Raw genomic sequence first — 14,642 nt, 5'->3', positions numbered from 1 at the left:
CAGCTGTATCATCGGGTGGATCACAAGTGTTCCCAGTAAGTTGTCTATTTCTGCTGTTTTGGTAGTGGAATGGGCTGGTCTCGCTATTTTAAAATAACTGCGGGTTGTACATTAAGCTACCAAGCAACATAAAAGGATGTCAAGCAAAACTGAATGGCAGCTAAGGTAACTTGGTCCTGAGCAAGAGACCCTGACTGCTTCTCTCTAACAAGATCTGCTTTCACACAATTTCAAAACCCGCCTAAAAACTGCGAATGTGCCAGGAAGAAAGAGGGGGGTGCCTTTTTCTAACTGACACTGAAGAAATCTGTATGTGTTTGTTAACAACTATCATACAGTTTATTGCATAACTTACTGAATTGCTTCAGCTGTTTTAAAATTAAGAATGTCTTCATATTAATACTTGCAGACTCTTTGCCACTTTTAACTATAAATGTTTCCTCAACTCTGCATGTCACCAAATTACTGGCAGGAACGCTGGTCACAATGCTGGAAACAATTACAGAAGTCATGCATCTGGATCAAATAGACTTTATGAAAGGAAACTTAGTAGCAGAAAATGTGTAAAGTTTACAAACTCCTAGTAGTAGCAAGTTTTAGCTACTGCCAGAGTGAAACTTGGAAGGCACACGCTTCATTGAAAGAGTTAACCTTGCTTCAGTACCTACAGAATAGTGACTGGAAACTTAATTTCCATAAAGCAATTCCATTCTTACTTGTAAATCCTGCAAAATTGGGTTCCTGTATTTATTCTGCTTCTTTGGTGTGCTCCAAAGGTAAGGAGAACTCCATGTATGACAGTTTTAATAGCTTGAAGAAAATACCTTTGATAGACTTCTAAGTGTCTATAAAACAATGGTAATTACTATTATCCAAAAATGAGAGATGTGGGAAACTCTAGATGCAGTCTGTTGGTAAATCCATTACAGAAACTTTGCAGTTTGACGGAAAAGCATATGGTCTGGAGTCTGTATTGGCAATACTAGATCACAGTAGAAAGAATGTCATTCTTTGGTAGTTTTTAACATTAAATGTTGTCCCATCTTGCAAATTTTTATTTTTATTGCAAGTACATAAGAATAAACTGGCTATAAACTAATATACATTCTATTCTGATCGTCAGTTATTTTGTGAGTTAGTGTTAAAAGCTCCCTTGGTTGGGCTGCTGCTGCTGTAACTTGTTCTTTAAGACTTTCAGGGTGAGAAGTAGTAGAAGGGTAATTTTTTTTTATTCAATATTATGCAGTGCCTGTACCCCAGAAATAAAACGACTTCCAGGTTGAGTGTCCGTGCCATTTGGAGTCTCGGGCACTGTGGAGGTCTTTCCTGCTGTTGCAGTGGACTTCGCATAGGTCCCTTAGTAAAGTAGCAACGTGTTCTCATCCATCACCACAGAAATTGGAGTATCGAGATGGAGAATCTTCTTTCAACAAACATGAAATTGAAACGTAGACCTTCATGAGCTTGGGGCAGGGGAGTGGGGGAACACTCCAATACCATGGACAGCTACAGACTTTGCTAGCCCAGGAACCATGCTTATCTTCTGTGCGTGGAAAGAGGAGCCCATGTAACTCCAGTAGTTGGTTTGACATTGAAATCAAGACCAAAGTCTGAGGGCTTCATGAGCTGCAAGGGTTTTTTTTGTTTGTTTGTTTGTTTTTCAGTGACTGTCTGTTACCAATCAAGTTCTGTGCATGGCTCTCATGGCACAAAGCTTTGAAACCCTTGCCCGAGCAATACTGTGACAGTAAACTTTTGCTCCATCTCTTATGTGCGGTTACTCCCCTACTTACAAACTTCCTTTTTTTTTTTTTTTTTTCCATAGCTACATGCCCAGTTTGCTTCTTTCTCATTTAAACTGTCACTCTGACACCTTTGGACCCCTTCAGACTATGCAGCTGATACCTGGTGTTCTGCTGCCTTTGACAGTACTGACTTGTAGCGAACAAGGAGTGTGGTAGCCAGCAAAATTAGGCTTCTGTGGTGGAACCAAAGCCTCAGGGTGCAGCTTGGCTGTATCCTAGGCCTGCAGAAGCGTTTCCTTGCTGAGTGTTGTGTTTTCTCCAACTATATCACTTGTTCTTATCGTTTTCATCTTTCAGCTGCTGTTTGTGTGCATTTTGCCCCATGAACATCTTTTAGTATTGTGTAAATACAGAAATACAGACTTCAGTGGTTTGCCCCCTAAGAGAAGTATTTTCCAGATGACTTGATTTGTGCTGAGTCAAATGCTGCCCGTGTTGCTATGCCTGTTTTATGGTTGTGGACTTGTGGGATATCTATTTTTTCCTAACTATTCAGCTTCAAAACTTTGTTAAATTTTCATATTTCATCCAATTTAGGTCACAGAAACGTTCTCTAGCAGGTTGTTACTGCAGCAGATGCTACTAACACGGTTAGAAGGGGGCTGTCTCAGGTTAATGCTTTCACAGTGGCTCTGGCACTAGCACGTTGCAGATTGCCAGCTGTGCAGATAGAGCAGTGGCCCATTGTCTTCACAGCAATTTGTCAGATGCAGAATTCTGCTCAAAGATACAACTTGTTCCCTAAATTTAATTTGCAAAGATTTGCACTGTGATGTAGTTAATGTAATGCTAGCAACAGGACATCTGTGTGGTTGCAGCCTCCTCTGTACATCAGAGGGAAGGGCAGAAGAAACTTTTGGATGTAAAGATTTGTATATTTAGCTTAATATTTTTCTCGTTCAAATGGTAAATAAAATATTTAAGATATTTCTGTAATAGGAAGTAGATTACAGATCTCTCAGTGACCAGTTAGTGAGTGCTCGTATTCTGTGTGGAGGTTCATCTCTGACTTCCTGTGAAATGAGCTATCATTATCTGGACAAACCCACATCAGGTGGTTCAGTAATGACCCATCTGGCATGACGATGTGGTGCGAGGTCACCTGAGTGATCCTGCAGACTGGCCTACCTGCTGAAACTGCTAGGGGCACCTGGTGATTTCAACAAAGACAGTCTTCTGCCTTAAAAGGATGAGACTGTAAGGTGGTAAAAAGTAAAGGGGACCTGTGGGCAGCAGTTCTGGCAGTTTACCCCCAAATCCTTATGAAACTAGTGCTGTCAGATGTACTGGTTATTTACATGGCAAAGTAGGAAAGCAACAACTAGCACCAGCACTGGATTGATCATATTTTATCTCATGCCAAGTGTGATAGGAAAAAATGTACCATGCACCTGCAGTCTTGTAGCATCCTCTTGGTCTGTTCCTGGGAATGGTCTGGGCATGTGAAGGAACCAAAGGAATGTTTTAAAAACAATTCTACTTTAGGACATGCGGAATAGCCAAGTGGAATATGAAATGAAGCAACACAGTTTGAGGAAAAAATAATACTATGTTTGAACAATAAGAAAAACATTTATTTGCAAAACAAATATATAAAATACAATCCTACTGTAACAAGACCAATATGCAAAATTGCCCCCATATGGAAATAAAGCCAGCGTAACAAAATCCTGCTGCTTTAATCTTCACTATTTCAGTTCTACAAATCTAAGGCAAACAAACGTAAACTGAACTAATTATTTGAAGAACCATATCTCATATTTTGGAAATTTTATAACTAAATTATTTCTTATTTTAGAATTAAGCATTTTGACTTTTTTTTCATCTCATTTTGCAGTACTGCATCTCTTCTGGGAAGGATGTCTTCTTTTGGAAGATTTCAAGACATTTTACTTCTATTTTCAAGTAAGGAATAACCTAATGCTTCTCCAAACCATTTTTTTTTTTTTTAAAGGAAGGCTTTGTTTTACAGCATCTTAAGTCCCTCTCATGGCAAAGCAAGAATTTTATGGAAAAAATCTGGTGCATAAGGGTTGGATAAATATATTACTGCATAGTGTCTGGATAGTTGAGTGGGCAGATCTCAGAAGGCAATGTAGTCAGTACCTCTGTGAAGAGAGGAGCTCTTGCCTGTGTCATTTAGCCTTTTCCTCTACTAAATGGAAATTTCTTTCTCCCATGTTGTCTTTCCTGTTTGGGGGGAATTACCTCTTCCATTCTGGAGTCAGTTTTCTTTTGTAGGATGGGGATCCTCGGTGACATCTGGGCATGTATTACCTTGTTCGGGGGTCAGACCTTCCTCTAGCTGGATGCTGCTTTCCTCGTGGGTGAGGTCGGCACCTTCCTCTGCTGGGGGTTCAGCACCTTCTAGCTTGTAGGGCAGACCTTGTTCTGCTTGGGACTCGGTTTCCTTCTGGAGGAAGGCAACGCATGCGGCCAGGGGTAGGCCGGTCTCAAAGCATTGTATGTTGGTAGCGCTGCTGTACTCATCCACAGGGACCAGGTGTGACCGCTGCCGACTGGTGCCGGTGAGGCAGACGATCATAGAAAGATCAGCGTGTGCCCAGGCGGTGTAGCTGCAGCCAGTTGCGACGACTGCTAGGGCACAAGCAAGGAGACAGAAGTAGAAGCTGGGGCCAAAGACCACGGAGTGGCCTAAGAGCTGTGGGTGCTGAGCGGTGCGGAGGTTGTGCCTCGTCAACACCCAGAGACCACAGGATGAGACCACTGCGATGGCAGTGAACAGGACAACGAGGCCGTGCAGGAAAGGGGCAGTCATCCTGCTCAGCTTCAGCCCCAGGATGTCGAGCAGCATGGCCCCGCAGCTGCTGAGGAGGGCCAGCAGGTAGCAGAGAGCTGTCAAGCTCATAAAGGCGAGTCCTGCACGGCCCACGAAGTGGCAGTTGGAAGAGGGTTCTATTTGATTAAGGACACAGATAATGCCCAGCACGGAATGGAGCGAGCCCCTTCTGACCACAACCCAGCTGGGGTAGGCTGCAGTCGTGCATATTATCCCCAGGGCTAAGCTCTGGACTACAGCTGCCTCCAAGCTGCCCCTTCGCCTTTTGCCTTTCTTGCCGTGCAGGTACAGGGGACACATCGCCACTTCCGTGGAGCGGGGCAGCGGCTCAGAAGAGGGGAGCATGGCCACGTCCTGCCCCCCAGAGATGGGCCTGTGGGCGGCCCTGCCTCAGCCAGTCTGGGTGGTGGAGCAGGCAAGAACACCAGGAAAAGCACAGTGCTGAAAAAGAGAGAAAAGCAGTTAGTCCTGTCGAGATCAAGTGCTGTGCCTTGAGAGAAAACCCTCGTGATATATGCCCAGGGATGCTGTAAACCCAGGCCCTATGTCAGGCATACTCAGAAGCAACTGGAGCTGCCAGGTAACACTTCAAATCGCACATGATATTCGTATTAAGTCATCCAAATTAGCAGAGTGTCACTAAAATATTTGTGTATTTTGTTCCCCTTTGTCTCCGAGAGGGGAATAAAAGCGGTATATTTTTAATCCTTCCCCATTTGCTGTTGGAATGAAAATAAGAGCAACCTACCTTCTGTGGGGACTGCGTGGAAAGCCAGAGTAGGCAAAGGCATTACCACAAGGAACATGTATTAAAAACTAATTAGATTCAGGTAGCAGAAATAATCACCAGCCAAGAGTTTTTGTAATAAACCCCATGAAGCAATATGAAAACTTGAAAATGTATACTTTCTTAGAGCCTTTTTCCTTTCGAGCTGGTTGCGCGTGGATGACAGCCTTTATACTTCCACAAGTAGTGACAGAAAGCGCTACAGTGACAGAAAGCACTACTCAAGGTGAAAATAGTGAATAATTCTACATGATAGGATACAAAGAAGTTAACTGTTGGATATTGGATACTGAAGTGGTGTAACTAACATCAGAATTAATTTAAGGCTCGTATTATCATAATGAATTTCCCTCCACAAAGACTAATTACAGCTAAACGTAGGATTATAAACTGCATGCCTATCTGCTAAAGCATGATGGTTAATTCATTATAGTATGGTATTTCTATTATTCCAAACACAATTCCAGATGTTTCCCAGATATTTATGTAACGTCCTCTAAATGCCAGTTTTAAGACAGATGTTTGGGTAACTTTTGAATAATGACGTAGTATGATTTACATTACAACGTTAAAGGGATTCCTTTTCAGATGCTCTTTAGAAGTCACACCTGAGAACACCTTTACCATTTTGGTTTAGTGTAGTCCAATGGATTGTGAATAAGCATGGAATATTCTGGAGTATGAAAAGTCTACACATTGGGTACTTTAATTGATTTACCAGTGTAACAGATGGCAGGCAGTAAAACACTGTCAGTACCAGTAATCCTAATCCTTTCACTTTCTACTGCAATCTCTGGTTTTGCTCAAGGAGAAGACAAAGTACAGTCTTCATTATGACTGCCCATTTTGGCAGTCTTTAAAGGGACCACAGTGGCAGTTTTGCTTCACTTAAAGTACCTTCACTGCCTTTAGGAGCTAAGGTAGGTAAACAAGCCTAACATTAAACTGAACCTTAATACTTACCTCCTTTTTTTATTATTATTTGTTTATTTTGTATTTCTCTGGTTAGTACTTGCCAAAGGTCTGTTCCTGGCCTTCCTGAAGCAGATGTCAGAGGACTTCTCTCTCTTTTTCCAGCTTCAGCGTGGATTTATCCCATACTGCGAAGACAAAGGGGTGTGGTAAAGCACCGATTGCAACACTGACACAAAGGCGTGGACAAGGAAAGCAGGGCTGGATGCCGAGCTGTTTCCCTTTTCATTAATGCCTCGGCTTTCATCACTGCTGATGATGACCTCAGGTGGGTTGTGCCTGCTTAGCCCCCCTCCTGCTTCTTGCCCTACACATTTCTTCCCCTCAACCTTGAAAATTCAGTCACGTATATAGTGTATGTATATATGTATGTATATATTTTAACTCCAGATGACTTCTTAATCACAAATTACCATTTTTAGATGACTTCTTAATCACAAATTACCTCCGGTTTGCACCTTGCACCCAGCCCCAAACCCTCTGAGGCGCCGCCCCAGCCGGCAGGGGAGCCGAGTCCCCGTCAGCCGCCCCGGGGCCCGCTCCCTCTCTGCCCAGAGCCCCCCACACGGGGGGGGGGGGACCATTGGGGACCGTTAGGGACCGTTACCGGCCGTTAGGGGCCGTTCCCGCCCGTTGCCATTCGAACGGCGCAGCCCGGAGCCGTTGGGCGCCGCCGCCCGGGCGCATGCGCGGCTCGGGGCGCTGAGGGGAGCGGCGGGGCCGGGCCGGCGGCGGTGAGCGGAGGGGACCGGGGGGGCTCTGAGGGAACTGAGGGGGCTCTGAAGGGACTGGGGGGCTCTGAGGGGGGCGGAGGAGCCGGGCAGGGCAGCGAGGAGGGCTTCGTGTGGTAACCGAGGGGAGTAACGTAAAGGAGGGGGCTCGGCGGGTGCGACCCCTCCCCGCTTCACCCCTCAGGGAGGAGAAGGGCGGGCTGAGCCCCTGTGTGGGGACGGGGCTGTGACGGGGCGCGGGGTGCTCGTGGCGTGAGGGGCGGGAGGGAGGTGCCGAGCCCGGGGCCGCTGGGGCCGGGCCCGTGGTCAGGCAGCGGAGCCGGGAGCTGCTCGGGGGGCGCCGCCTGCGGGTGCTGGAGCTGCGACCCGGCCTCTGTGTCCCGGGGTGAGTTCTGTCAGCCTCTACTGTGACAGCAGCCTGGAAGTGGGGGACGCTGGCCGTGTGTCGCTTCACTTCTTACTTGGGTTCTTGTGCTGGTGGTACAGGACTTCACGGTCCCCTACAGCTCGGGGGTTTATGGGGCTGGTTTGGCTGAGCTGTGAGGCCCCAGGTCCCTTCCCGGTCCCTTCCCCTCCCTGGCAGAGTGCAGGGAGCCCAGCAGCACCCAGCTCTGCCCCAGGTTCTCCTGTAACACCTCCAGGGCTTGGCTCGGCTGTAACCTGCTGCCAAACTCATCTTTTAAAACCCTCCGGAGCCAAACGGGGTCTGTCAGCTTGTCACAGCTGCCTTTTATTGTAAAGCGATTGCTTATTTGTCCACCTAACCGCTGGAGAGGCTGGGTTCCAGATAGAGCTGTTTCTAAACAATGGCTTGCATAATTAACGAGATGAAGGCTGTCTGGCTCTCTAGGTCAGGAATGCAGAGCTGTCAGTGGACGCGCTCTGTTACTTTGGCCTGCTTAAATGAAAGCTGTGCTGGGAAAGAAAAAAAAAAATTAAGTCTGTTCAAAGAACATCAGACTAGTTAATTTTTGAAACGTAGCTGTAGCAGGTATGCTGCATTCCATGCTTTCATCTCATCTATAGTATCATTCATTAGAAGAGGATAAAATGCCACGAAGCAGGCCTTCTGTTAGGAGATTTCTGAAACCTGGCGTGTTACTGGCACTCTTTGAGTTTTTGTAATGTCTTCCAGTTTGTGATTTGCTTACGCTGAATGACTCTCCTAGTATAAATGCCTACGTACACGTGTGTATTTGCTACCAGAGTTGTTTGGAGTGTTTAAAGAAAATACCTGCTTGGTACAGAAAAGTGTTTATGAGCTTCCTGCCTTCTCTTTCTTTCACTGGGAAACTTTTCTTCCTCATTCTTTGCTTAGCTCTGGTGTTAGGTCATCCTTATCTTTTTTCCTTGGCATTCCCAGCAGCTCCGTATCTGATAACCATCTACTAACTCATTTCCCTGTTGTTCACATGCAGGCTATTTTCTCCACCCTGCTGCCAGTGATTTAGGCACTTCTACCTTCTGCCTCCCCAGTACAGCTGCTGAGTAATCATCTGGAACAAACGGAAACAATACAGGGCACCCACAGCGAGGATCACTGCTGGCAATCAGGGTAATGGTTTTCTGAATCTTCTGAATAACCGGGCAGGAGAAGCCCGGCCTCTGCCTGGCCAGAGCGGTTGGGGACAGCAGCGCTGCACAGCGCGGCAGCTCCCACCCGGGCGGCCTGGAAGGGGAGGAAGGGGGCCTGAAGGGCAGCGGAGTCGCGCAGGCCTCGGGGCTGGCCTGACTTGGACTCGCTCCTGCCTCAGCTCCAGCAGCCGTGCTGCGATGCGTGCCTCCGTTAGGGCCGTGCTGCCCCGCCAGCAGCTGCTTGCTTTTCAGAGCCTGGAGGTGGTTTGTGAGAGTGCTAAGGAAAGCCTGAAATTGGCTCCTTCACTTCTCTGGTAGCAGGCAGGTACTTTGTAATTAAAACCATTTTTTGAAGATTAATTTTATCTTGCCCTTTATGTGGATCAAATAATGTAGACGTTACGTTTGTAAAGAAAATTTCCCTCCTGTAACAGTTTGTTTGAAGGAAACTTACAGCCCTAGATTTAAGTGGGGGAAGAAGTGGCATTAGACATAGAGGGTTTTTTTAAGTTGTGTTAATTACACATCTATGGAAGAAACTAAGGAATGAGGGTACTTGCTAAGGATTCTTTTTTTTTTTTCTAACCATGAGCAAAACCTAAAAAGTTAGTTAAGTTGAAGTAACTGTCCTAAGATTCACAATGACTCTATCAATATATACATTTAAATATATTTCCTACTGTAATTAATAATAATAAAAAAAGCTTATGTAGCCAGTATGTTAGATTAGTTGCTTTTTCTGGCTTTTTAAGGCAGAAGTTGGAAATATGTGAGTAGACAGTGTTCACCTATGTGAAGATCATTAGCTTAGCTCTTTAAACAATCAATCACTTATTTTTTTTTTCATCTTTTTTCCCCTTGGCAATGAAAATGCCAGTGTAGGTTAGGCTACTGGTTATTAAATTTCACATTGAGGCCTTTAGGTTAATAAGACAATTTTAAAGGATTGTAAAAAGAGTTTAAATGGTTTTCTCTTTTTCTTCTGTAGGACATGCATCACTTTGAGGAAGAGTTAACGTGCTCCATCTGCTACAGCCTGTTTTCAGATCCCCGTGTTCTGCCTTGTTCCCATACATTCTGTAGAAATTGTCTGGAGGGTGTCCTTGATCTGTCAGGCAACTTTTCCATTTGGAGACCCCTGAGAATTCTTCTGAAGTGCCCAAACTGTAGGAGCGTTGTTGAGATTCCTGACTCTGGCACTGAATCGCTGCCGATCAACTTTGCACTGAAAGCTATTATTGAGAAATACCGTCAGGAAGATCACTCTGATGTTGCAACTTGCAGTGAGCATTATAGGCAGCCGCTGAACGTTTACTGCCTTTTGGATAAAAAAATGGTGTGTGGGCATTGCCTTACAATAGGAAAACACAACGGGCATCCCATAGACGACCTTTACAGTGCCTACCTAAAAGAGAAGCAGTCTTCTGGAAAAATTCTCGAGCAGCTGACTGATAAACACTGGGCTGATGTATATTTGCTCATTGAAAAGCTGAAAGAACAGAAATCCCAGTGTGAAAGCGTCATTCAAGATGATAAAAAAGTAGTGGTTCTGTACTTTAAGAAACTTAGCGAGACATTGGAGAATAAAAAACAAGCTCTGCTCTCTGCACTGGATGAAATCAACAGGCAGGTTTTGGAAGAATATGATCCTCTCATTGAGAATTTAAAAAAAATGAGGGAAGAACAGCTTGAATTAATGTCACTGAACACATCTATTCAGAAAGAAGAGTCCCCACTTGTTTTTCTTGAGAAGGTGGATGGGGTGTACCAACGGCTAAAAGCTTTGAAAGAGAAGCAGCTGCCGGATGTTAAACCTGTCGAGATCTACCCCAGGGTTGGGCACCTGTTGAAGGATGTGTGGTCCAACACCGAAATTGGTCAGATCAACAAGATCCTTACTCCAAAGATAAAACTGATTCCAAAAAGGAAATTACAGATCAAAAGCAAGCAAAAAGAAAGAGGAAAATCTGAAGAACTCCCCCCAGCTGTAAATTCTCTAGCAGTCATTCTTCTTTTTGTAATAGCAGCGATAGCTCTGTTTGCATTTTCCAAACTGGTGTCATCATTTGGAATTGAAACTGTTCCCACTTACATTTCAGAATTCTTGCACTCTATTTATCAAGGTTTTTGTGCTCATTTGCAGACTATAGTGGATGCACTGTGCCATAAATTTAATCTTACGGTGAAGTTTTTAGGGATGATTGTTCCTCTTTGGCTATTTCAATGATTGAATTAGAACTTACTGCAGGAATCCCCAAGATTTATTTTTAATTGAAGTTTCTACTTAATAGCCGGGTCGTTAAAACTCTACGCTTTTTATTTCTTTTCCATGTTCTTCCTTTTTCTTTATAAGTTTTTCATTGAACATGTCTTTTTGGTTATAAATCTTCTCATTTAACTAAGAGTTAATCTGCTCACACAGCAAGTAGGTAGGTGGTTGGTAAAACTGGAAGCTAGGCAGAAGCAATGTCTGCGTAAGAAAGCTATAGGCAGCCACCTGATTGTAAAAACTCAAAACCTCTACATTTTTTAGTGGTAACATAATCTAATTATGTTTTTAATAAATACACTGCAACATTGAAAGTTTAAAAAAAGCACCTCAGGCTGCAAAGTGGCTGGTCCTAGACAGGTCAGTCGGTTACTAGCTCTGGCATACGTAAAGCTTGCATTTAGTGTTTTATTGACCTCTTTCTAACGGTAATTTAACTGACATACCTGATTCTCTAAATCATATAGTAATGGACCTCATTTTGGATGTTGCTGGTTACTAGTGACATGATTTCATCCTTTTTTATAATCTGTTGTTTTTTTAATCTCTTTTGAATTGTTATCTCCAGTTTACAGAGCAGTAGCGGCAGTACTCGTGGTAACGCATTGCATGCAGAGTTTAGTGCCAGCTACGCACAGATCAGGTATTTATTTAGTCTAACGGGGAATTTGCACCACTTCCTAGAACGAGCCTTGAGTTGTTGCTGAAAGAATATGCAGTGAAAATAGATACATATTGCAGTAAGTAGCAAAACTCCCTTTGAAATTGGTGGTACAAGGATTTCAAATGTCAAGAGCCCTTAAACAACTTGAAAATGAGTAAATTTTCAGGCTTTCAGCACAAATAATGGAGGTCTTTACCTTGACCTAGAAGAAAAAATGACAGCATTTTGTTCTGCAATCAAATAATCACTACCACGCTTTTCTTCGTTTGAAGAGGTACGAAGCTGTGCTCAGTAGACAAATTCACAATGGCAGCAGCCCTTGACCTTCAGTTATTACTGAGTCAGCTGTGATCAAGCAGCCTTTAAGCGCTGCCGTTAGAACAGCAGAACACAGAAGTTTACAGTGAACTAATGATTTTATAAAAACCAAAAATGGGCTCTTTATATGCCTAATTTTGACTTCATAAACATAACAGTATATTTTAGCATAGCAGCATTCCTTGGGTGCTTTATTTATTATTATTTAAAAACATATGAGTTGTTTAAATAGTGATTAGTTCTGGGAGTGGCCTCTTGCTACGTGACATGTTAAAACCCGTGCGCAAACCCAGACTTGCACGTTGCATCCAGCAGACACTGGTGGGGGCTCCTGCGAAATAGCAGCTGCTGCCACTGCCTGCAGCGAGGTGAGAGCCAGTTCAGGTGCCTGACGTGGTGCTGGTGTGTTTCTTAAGCCTAAACGAAGTCTGAAGAATATTGATGTCCTCCTGTTGCTGCATTGCTAAAGCATGAAGCGTAACCGAAGGGCTATTGTGCAGCACCCTTCTCTGCAGCTTGCGGTTTCTGTTGTGTGGATCTGACTGAAAGGTGTGACCAAGCAGTGCTCCAGAGGAGTGGGCCTCTGCCCGGTTCTATAATTTCCGCTTCTGTAATTTGGATTTATAGCGTTACAAAGTCAAATCCCAGTGATACCACTGGTCGGATTTTGAAATAGTGCGTAGGTGTATCTGGGACTGGATAAAGTGGCACGTTAATTTCCTGGTGACACTTTGGACTCAGGCTGTTTGTTTTTCCTTGAAGTCCTGCTAGAAGGCTGTCATCTGGAACGTAAGTCTCTGAAATCCTGGTGCTAACTGTATGCCTACCACGAGGCTTATTTTTTGACTTACCTTCCTGTCCTTTATTTTCCTAACTTTTAAAAAAAACCTTATGGAAAGTTTATAATGAAATTTTATTTTTCCAGACAACACGAATTTATAAGATGCTTTTATCACTGATTGAAACATTTAGTACTTGTACTTATGTACCATATATTTTAATAAATTTACATACAAATAAAATGTATTCTTATATTAGGGATGGTTAACACCTTGATTTCTTTGCTGTACAGAGTCTCCCTCTAATCCTAAACAGAGCTGGTGCATGGGGCTGAGCTGGAGCCACGCGACAGGAGCAGCAGCTGTCGTTGGAGCAAGAACAAGGGTATGCGGCGGTGCTGGGTCTGCTTCGTTTTCTTCCACTTGCCCCATTTTTTGTAGTTCAGATGTGGTGAAGGGTCCCTGAAGCAGCAGGCCCTTTAGTTGCTTGATGCAGATTTGGTGTTGTTTTGCGTTGTCCAGCATGGGCCCCTTTCAGTTCTGCCCGATGGGGTGGTGGGGTCACTGTGGCTGGGTGCCAGCTGCCCACCCCTTCTCTAAAGGACGGGGCCAAAATTTGGCAGAGGAGCTCGCGGGCTGGGGTAAGGGCAGGGGCGTCACGCAGCAATTACTGCTGTGGCCAACACCAATTCACCCTGGGGAAGGTTAAGTGACTGCTACTTAATGCAGGAGTAGATAGTGAGAACTGAAAGCAAACTGAAACCATAAATTGAGCCTCGAGCTGTACTTCAAGGTGTTCTAGAGTCAGCTTGAGATGGGGAGAAAAACCTCAGAACTGCACAGTGTGCATGGCTGGTGTTAGGATGGGTAGGAAATGCCTTGTGTTTTTGTCTTCTGCTGTTGTGCACTTCATTGTTGCTGCTCTGTGATTTCACATAGTATTTCACTGGGTGCGCCACTTCCCTGGTCAGGCCCAGGACAACAAAACCCAGGATAACCTAACTCAGGCTTGTTAAGCTTGCTTAGTATGAAAATGGCAAAGAGATGGAAATGTAATCAAGGACTAAGCACAGAAAAAACAAACCATCGTTCTAGAACTGTGCTTAGCAAGCTTTTCTACTGACAGCCATTTTATAAGCACATCAGTGGTTAATTATTAAGGCGATAGCAAATAGTTGGCTAAGCCCTGCTGACTAACTGAAGTGACCTCAAGTAGCACGTAATGTGCAATTGTTTTCTGACCAAAGGAGTTGCTGACACACAGCAGTGAAGAATCTCATCCCAACGCATGAGCCACGTTTAGTTCAGGGATCGGTTATTAGTGAAAAGATGCCAGGTACTGGCCTGACTTGTGGAGTGAAACACAGAGCTCCAGTACTTGAAGTACAAAACAGCTCTGACTCAAAGCACAGCATAAACTGAAGCGCTGACGCCGAGTATGGAAAACTTCCTGTAACAGCTGGGTGAGCAACAGCAGGAGGGTGAGGATTTACACAACCTTGCCTCCGCACTGGGAATCGTTCAGCCCTTTGTGAAATGATGGTAAGAGCAACAGGTGAGTTACTGTAGGGTTAGTAACTGACAGTGCCCAGCATGGCTGCAGCCGGTTTGTTGGGCCAAGGGAAAGCAGGAAGAGTTGTTCTGTGTAACTGCAGGGAGATGAAAATAACTAAAGAGCCTTTGAAGCTGAGTCAATTCACTGCTAAACAGTTACAAGTGGCTAATTCCCAGACCACACAGCTTTACGACAGCAGCTAGAAATCCAAGCAAGTCCTTTCCCTCTTGCATCTTTATACTATAAATATTATTTTATATATGGACTTCACTTACTGAAACTTAAAAAAAGCTTTGATTTTAGATTATATTAATATAATATGATATTAAATATATAAGTATAATACAATGTATGATATTGCATAAGTATGGTCTGACTTTGATGACA

The 14,642-nt window shown here is 44.2% G+C and overlaps 1 protein-coding gene and 1 long non-coding RNA gene across 5 annotated transcripts; one reads left to right on the top strand and one right to left on the bottom strand.

The window, feature by feature from the left end:
* Nucleotides 1-3,612: 3,612 nt before the first annotated feature.
* LOC119717713 (uncharacterized) lies at nucleotides 3,613-6,965 on the bottom strand. Its single transcript, XR_011811266.1, has 3 exons — nucleotides 6,810-6,965; nucleotides 6,356-6,492; nucleotides 3,613-5,046 (listed from the first exon to the last, which is right to left on the bottom strand). It is a non-coding gene; the product is annotated as an uncharacterized lncRNA (long non-coding RNA).
* On the top strand, nucleotides 3,646-12,958 carry TRIM59 (tripartite motif containing 59). 4 transcript variants are annotated; one of them, XM_013106930.4, is made up of 4 exons: nucleotides 3,646-3,710; nucleotides 6,470-6,632; nucleotides 8,514-8,650; nucleotides 9,659-12,958. In XM_013106930.4, the coding sequence occupies exon 4, from the start codon at nucleotides 9,662-9,664 to the stop codon at nucleotides 10,895-10,897; it is 1,236 nt and encodes a 411-aa protein (XP_012962384.1). In that variant the 5' UTR covers nucleotides 3,646-3,710; nucleotides 6,470-6,632; nucleotides 8,514-8,650; nucleotides 9,659-9,661; the 3' UTR covers nucleotides 10,898-12,958. The 4 variants fall into 4 exon arrangements, with proteins under 4 accessions (XP_012962384.1, XP_071898357.1, XP_027320522.1 ...); XM_072042256.1 differs by lacking the exon at nucleotides 3,646-3,710 and adding an exon at nucleotides 5,043-5,185; XM_027464721.3 differs by lacking the exons at nucleotides 3,646-3,710; nucleotides 6,470-6,632 and adding an exon at nucleotides 6,959-7,098.
* Nucleotides 12,959-14,642: the final 1,684 nt, after the last annotated feature.

The sequence above is a fragment of the Anas platyrhynchos genome, chromosome 9, assembly GCF_047663525.1.
Source record: "Anas platyrhynchos isolate ZD024472 breed Pekin duck chromosome 9, IASCAAS_PekinDuck_T2T, whole genome shotgun sequence".
Classification (NCBI taxonomy): Eukaryota; Metazoa; Chordata; class Aves; order Anseriformes; family Anatidae; genus Anas; species Anas platyrhynchos.
Note: the sequence above shows the minus strand (reverse complement) of the source record. Positions and strands in the feature narration are given on the sequence as shown.

Coding starts and splice junctions, on each gene's coding strand:
- TRIM59 (XM_013106930.4), top strand. CDS start 9,662: ATGCATCACTTTGAGGAAGAGTTAACGTGCTCCATCTGCTACAGCCTG.